Source organism: Gasterosteus aculeatus, chromosome 1 (assembly GCF_964276395.1).
Source record: "Gasterosteus aculeatus chromosome 1, fGasAcu3.hap1.1, whole genome shotgun sequence".
Taxonomy (NCBI): Eukaryota; Metazoa; Chordata; class Actinopteri; order Perciformes; family Gasterosteidae; genus Gasterosteus; species Gasterosteus aculeatus.
In genome coordinates this window covers 7,129,151-7,136,302 of record NC_135688.1, presented here as the reverse complement: position 1 = coordinate 7,136,302, position 7,152 = coordinate 7,129,151, and the positions used below count along the sequence as shown (strand labels likewise).

At 46.7% G+C, this 7,152-nt stretch overlaps 1 protein-coding gene across 1 annotated transcript; it reads right to left on the bottom strand.

The window, feature by feature from the left end:
• Window positions 1–482: 482 nt before the first annotated feature.
• Window positions 483–3,307, bottom strand: phox2a (paired like homeobox 2A). The gene is made up of 4 exons (XM_040175025.2): window positions 3,036–3,307; window positions 2,604–2,856; window positions 1,171–1,358; window positions 483–1,007 (listed from the first exon to the last, which is right to left on the bottom strand). The coding sequence occupies exons 2-4, from the start codon at window positions 2,824–2,826 to the stop codon at window positions 513–515; spliced, it is 906 nt and encodes a 301-aa protein (XP_040030959.1). The 5' UTR covers window positions 2,827–2,856; window positions 3,036–3,307; the 3' UTR covers window positions 483–512.
• Between the last annotated feature and the right edge of the window lie 3,845 nt (window positions 3,308–7,152).

The following is a 7,152-nucleotide window of genomic DNA, read 5'->3' as shown; positions in this document are numbered from 1 at the left end:
GCTGTGGCGGTCCGAGGGGTTCCGAGAGGGCCGCTGTGATGAGTGTGGGAATGTGGAGTTTATAAGTGACGCATCGCTGTTGTGTTTGTCAGGCAGAGCGGTTGTGAGTCGGCTACACACAAGCACCCCGTTAGCGTCTGACATGTGCGGAGGGATCGGAGTGGATTTGAGTAGTGAGTTGAAGTCTATGAAGCTGTTTGCAGGTAAGAAAACTGCACACGTCCAGAGTTTTTCAGGTGCAGTTGCATAATATTCGCAGGGCTGGGAGGATGGTGAGCAAACCCTTGACTCTATTGTCTGAGCTGTGAATCACTTTGAGACCAGAGTTTTTTAATTTATTTTTTTTTCATGTAGAAGGACGGCGGGCCTCCGTGAAGTACAGCCGCCGGTGAATTCAGTGTTATGATGGGTGGAGTCCTGACCCTCAACAAGAAGCTATAGAAACTCTCCACTGTTCCACAACAGCACAATGTCTGTTTCTCTTTTCTTTTCCTTTTCTCTCTCCCTGCGCTTCAGAACAGGTTCGTCTTGATGGCCGGGTTGGGTTTTCTGTGGAAGGAGGACAGCACCCCGGCAAAGGGCCCGGTCATACTGTCCGCCGGCTGCCAGGCCTTCAGAATCTCCTGAGTCTGGGCGGCCGGCTGGGCCACGGCCGGGTTGGACGGCCCCAGGCTGGACCAGCTGGGCGGCTTCAGCCCCTGGAGGACCGGGGAGCCGGAGGTGTTGATGTAGCCGCCGTTGGCCGGGGCCGGGCTGGGACTCAGGCTGGCGGGGCTGCCCAGGTTCCCGTTGGCCGAGCCGGGCAGGGAGGCCGTGCTGTCCGGCGTGGGGCTGCAGGTGGACTCTTTGGACTCGTCGTCGTCGGACGAGGACCTCAGCTCTCCGCCCTTCTTCCCTCCAGAACTGCTGCCGGAGCTGCTGCCCGTGGTGCCGCCAGAGTTGTTGGCCTTGGCGTTGGCGGCGCGCTCCTGCTTGCGGAACTTGGCACGCCTGTTCTGAAACCACACCTGTCGGGACATGAACAAAAAGGTCAAATTAATTTGTGAGATAAGACATGACACGGGAGACATAGATTTGCATGTCAAGTAGAGGTAAATAAGGTTTAAATAAGGTGAACTTTTGCTGAAGTGGCTTTTTCGTGTGTGCTCTTTATCTGGAAGGAGCTCTCACCTGTACCCGCGCCTCCGTCAGGTCTATTTTCAGGGCCAGCTCCTCGCGGGTGTAGATGTCGGGGTAGTGCGTCTCGGCAAAGACCCGCTCCAGCTCCTTCAGCTGGGAGCTGGTGAAGGTGGTCCTGATGCGCCGCTGCTTGCGCTTCTCGTTCAGGCCGGAGGGGTCCGAGAAAAACTTGTAAGGGACTGCGAAGAGAAACATGGATATCGGTTTATTGAAGCGGGGTTTAAAAAAAATAATTAAAAAGGCCCGACCGGCGATTAATAACAGCGGAGTACCCGGATGAAAGAAGCAGGACGGAGGAAAAAATACCTTTAAACGACGTCATCGGGAAATCTGCCCCAATGAAATCGGACCGTGTTTACGGACCTGGTTACCGGTTTGTTAAAAAATATATGTATCGATAAATTTACTGTTTAGGAAATTGTTTCATGGACCAAATAATAGCAAAATGCTGAAAGGGAATTATTAGTTAATTAAGCTGCATAAGTCTATTTGGCCTAAAACGTTTTTCTGTTTTCTAATGTTTACGGTGTCACTCCTCATAATAGGCTTTTATAGCCGGAAGAGGTTTAATAATCAAAACCAATGAGACTTATTATATTATATGATTCTATTATTATGTATTTATCCATCAAATGTATTAAACATTTTACAAATCCAGCAAGTGTACCTTTATTAGTCAAAAACTTATCGACAATTTGTCACCAAAATGTATTTGTTATTTTGTAGTAACGGCTTCCAGAAAAGTCTCAATGGGCCAATCGGGAAGGAAAACATCTGAACTTACAATAAAACATGGGTATTGACTTTAAAACTTGTATTTAAATGGGTCGATTGGAATAAATTAGCCTATGGATGCAAATGAATAATTACCCACCCAAACAGTTTTTCTGGTGTAAGTGGGTCTATTGCCGACAGGTTTCTGTGTGTGTGTGATTTATCGAGGTTGATTTCGTTTTTTATTACGTATTTCTACTTATTATTATTATTTGTATTATTATTAGTGGTAGCGGTGTATAGGGTGTTATAAAACGTTTATAAAAAGTGTTCTTGTTTAGGATATTTTATATTATTATAAGCTATTTTTAATTTGCATAGAAATACAACGTTGCTCATCTTCTCATCATTAAAATATATAAAAACATTACTTGTAAAACATCGCATTGATTTAACATGCAAATGCATTTTTTCGCAGGAATTTTAAATTCTCAATCAGGAACGGCCTGTGTTAAGAAACAAATCCATTTAGGCCATCATCAAAACGAAAAACTGAAATGTTCGTTTTAAAAAAAAATACCGACACGCTGTGACAAGCCCGAGAAAACCTCGAGTAAATTTCGGCCCATAGATTCTAAACAAAAAACAAAAAAACCCTTCCAAATATTAGCTGATAAAAGACAACATGTTCTCCAGGAGAGCTCCTGTACCTGAGGAGTAAGGCGTGGGCTGGTGCTCCCGCAGCGCTCCCAGGGTGCAGCTGGCGGTGCTGAGCGGAGTGCAGCCCGGGTTGGAGAACGGCCCGCTCCGGATCGGGTTGTACTGGAACGAGCTGGCCTGGCTGCAGGAGCTGAAGTCCGCGTAGGCCGACGCTTCCATGGCCGCCATGCAGGAGTCATAGGAGTTCAGGTAGGAGTAATCCATTTTATACATGGAGATGAGCCGGTGCAGAGAAACACCGGTCTGCGGGACAAAAACGAGAGCTTTTGGTCTTTCTTCAGCCGCCTTTTTTTTTAATTTTTCTTAGGAAATAGTGAGTATTGTTCGAAGCAGTCGGGGTTGATCTGTGTCCCCGGTACCTCCCAGGACTCTGGCTTTGGTCTCTTTAAAACTCCTGTCAGCTTTTTATATATCGCACTCACGCGGGTTTGCTTTTCTCGTGTCTTCGGTAAATAATCCAGATGTTTCCCCCTCTGTTCTCTACCAGCTCTTCCCTGTCCTTGGTCACTTTCTCCTTCCCCTGTTGTCTTCTTCTTCTTCTTCCTCCCTTTTCGGTGTCTCTCTTTCCCCCCAGTTCTGCAGCTCGCTCCCTGCTCCTCGCGCTCCGTTTGACAGTGCGCTGCGGCTCGCGCGGTGCTTATAATAAACTTATAACGAGACAATAGCGAGGCGGTGGTCTAGTTTCCATGACAATGGCACCAGTGAGCGAGCGTGGCCCCCACCCCTCCTGCCGACGCGCAGTGCACCGCCCACCCTCTCCAGAGCGATGCCAGCTCGCAGGTGTCTACCGGAGTTGAATGAGGCTTCTTCGTTTAAAACGGTTGAAATACGAGTGTTTCCTTTGTCGGACGCCGGTATAGCCGGGGAGACGAAGCAGTTATGACCAAAAACCGGGCTTCGTTTGCTTCCAGTTTTAAATAAAGCTATAAAGTGCGTTTTACTCTCCAGGAGAAAATGTGGGACATTTTAAGCCACGAGTCTTTACTTATTGTTTCAGCCTAATTTAAGTGAAATCGAGCTATTTAGCAGCTTATATGGTACCTTTTGAATTCAACCAGAAGACCATTTTTGTGATGCAACACCAGAATATCAATGTATTGTCTGGCCAAATATGATAATATAAGTGTTAAAACTGCTGAATGAAGGAGCAATATTCGCTTAGTTAGGGGTCGAGTTTTGTCCGATAATAAACGCATTAAGAAGAAATTCTTATACTTGGAAAAATACATAATTTCTGGAATAGTCTGATAATTGAATACATATACGATGAATAATTGAATACATACACGATGATGAGTTTATGCTGAAACAGGGTCATTATTGGCCTATTTGCATGCAATTAAAATGCATTTCACGAGCAGCTGGATCGCCAAATGGTGAACACACAGCTTCACCGCCCCACACACCACTCGTGGAAACAACTGCAGCTCAGCCACACAACTCCTTATGCGGTGGGAAAAGTCCAGATGTGACGGTGATTGGTGAGATTAAAAGCTTTGATTTGATTCCGATCACTATTACGGAGATGTCACCGGAGTGAACCGGCATGGACTCTTCATAAATCGGTTTAACTTTATTGTTCGGTGTCCTACAATGTGATAAGTCGTATCCCACACGGCCCCGTCACAAACACGCACGCACACATTCGCACGCGCGCCGAAAGGACTCGAAACCACAGGCGCGCGCTCCTTGCAAGTCGCCGAACCTCACGCCCCCCCCCCCCCCCCGGTAAATTAACATGCGTTTTATTAGTGGACCAAAATACGTTTAACGGAATAAATGAATTATGTTTGTCTCGTGCTTTTAAACTCCGCAGACGCTGCACGTGACGCGCCCTGACGTCAGTTAACCCAGCGAACGCGCGCGAACGCTCTTGCGCATGCGCGTTCCCCCCGCCTCGCCGTGCCCACCAACTCGCTGTTATTTGGTTGTTTTTTTGTCACGTGACCAGTACCACATATTTATAAGACACATATTTGGAGTAAAAAAGTTAAAGTTTCCCTTCACAATGCGCTAAAATAACGCCATGCTGCATGCAACACGGACCCAGAAGCAACCTAAATAAATATGCATTATAAGCCTGATTTAACCGACCAAACCGTATTTGGTGAGTTCAGAGGTGAGTTTACCGAGAAACTTAAACAGTTTCAAAGTTAAACTCTCCAGCCCCCCCCACCCCTCAGAAAAGAGCAGCCATGAGCGACCCCAGTTCTCCTGCGTTTAGGCATTTAAAGTTTAATCCCTTCAAAGGCGGGGCCGGTCTCTTCCAGGCCACTAATCCGCCCTATAGGGCTGCAGCTCAGGGGGAGACTTCTCCTCTGGGGAGGCTTTAACTTTGGACTTTTACATTCATGGGGCGATTTGACGGAAACAGTTGCGGGGATCTTTGGCATTCATGACGTCTGAGTCAACAGAGGGGGGCACAATGGTCCCCTAGAGGCCCCTGAGGGCCCCTGAGAGAGGGACCCCGACTATAGGGATTATGGGCCGATGGAGGACTATTAGGGGGAAATCTTATGGGCGCACTTACCATAGGCTGCCCGGGTCTAATCAGAGTTATGATACAGTTAACATTAAAGGTGTAGGCCTATCCCCCCCCCCCCCCCCCCCAACTGATCAGTGTGTCCTCGATTTAAAACAGGATCGAACATTAAATTGTATATTGGTAATGCGCGATTATGGCCGTCATTTAATTAACTACACGTTAATAATGAAAAAAAAAACCCATAGATATTTAACAATATATTGTTATAATAAAATGCATCGTTTTATCAGTGATTCGTTTGATTATTGGCCGCCACGTTTAACGTCAACGAGCCCGCTTTAACGACTCTGATGCATCATGAATAACTACAGGGTGGGATGCCTGACCTAAACATTATTGCTGAGAGACACCGTATTCTGCGCTGTGGTTGCAAAAATGCGTTATTTCACCAACGAAAGAATCAGCACTATAGGCCGTGTATTCACACCCCGTAATTGTCCTGTCTGTCCTAGTTTATATCAAGCACGAAAGGGGCACGATCTGTATGGAAAGAAGAAAAAAAAATCCTAATTCAATTCTCAACATTTGTTCCCTCTCTGCTCCCATCTTTCCCGCACCCTGTAATTGTTTGTGATAGCCCCCCGCCCGTAAGACGCCGGGTGGAGATCTGCGGGGCTGCACGCAGACTGGCCTCGTGTGTGTGTGCGTGTGTGTCCCTGTGATGGATGGATGGATGGATGGTCTTGATGGAGAGATGGAGAGGTGTGGGGATAAGGGATGAGTGAAAGATGGGACAGTGACGCAGACCCCCCCCCCCCCACCCCCACCCCCCCGCCCCCCCAGCCCGGTGTCTGTCCCGTGACACGCAGCGGTGTGGTCTGAAAAACAAGTGAAGCTGTCGGTCAGAGAGAGACAGAGACAGAGACAGAGACAGAGCTGCTCCATCCATCATGGGAGCTCAAAGGACAACATGAGGCGAAAGCCGTTTTTTGGGGTGGTAACAAAACAAAGGTTATTGATCTTCAGGTCCAGATAGAGTACTATTAATTTACTTTATTATATTTATATCGTATTGGGAGTTGATTGAAGTCCGTGAAGTCAAATTGAGTTTGCTTTACGTCGTGTTGAGTGTCTTGTGTCTGTAATGAATTAACCCTCCGCGGTTGCTTGATTCCTTCTGAGATTGCATTTTAGTAAATGTGTTAAAGCTTTATGTGAAAAAAGAAGCAATCATATGAACAAATAACCTAATTGTGGGCTTTTAAAATCACATTCGTCGTTATCAATTATACCGTGAGCTTATCAATAAATTATATTAAACATCTTCATGCTGTCTGTTAGTTTTTGACTATAAATTAAATCGACCAATGACATTATTTCTTAGCCTTCTTAGCTGAATCGCCACCTGTATTTATTTTGCTTGTGTGCAAAATACGTGGAATAAAATCACTCTCTCAAATAAAACAGCCTCAATATTCATTTGGTCTTTGCAACGTTTTTATTTTATTTATATTAGCAGCTTTATATAAATCTTAGATTAATTGATTTGTAGCCTAATTTTTTTAAAATAAACTAATTATTCCATAATTGAATTAATCGGCCGGTACTTTATTTTTTATTTTCTGCACCTTGACTCTGCTGACTAAGCGCGCGCGCACAGCCGAACAGCTGGCTCTCCTCACCTGCAGTGTCAGTAAAATGTGTCGTGTCATCGCCCCCTCCCGAGAGCCTCTTCTCCCCGAGGTGAATTTGATTGCGCATAAAATAAAATCAAAAAATACCAGAGACCGCCGTTAACATCGGCCCTTCGTTCACCAGCAGCAGAGGCTGGGCGGTGCATTTGATTTGCCCGGTGATGGATGAGAGACGGTGTGGGAGGGAGGGGGAGGTGGGTGGGGGGCGCAGGGGTCCCGTCGGTGCGCCTGTGCCCGCCTTTCAATCTCCAATTACCGGAATGCACCGTGACGCTGCGGCTCGAGACGACGGCGCGCCTCTAACCGGGTTAGAGACGCGGCAGCGACAGCATCGAGTGTGGGAGTTACACCCTTAAACTC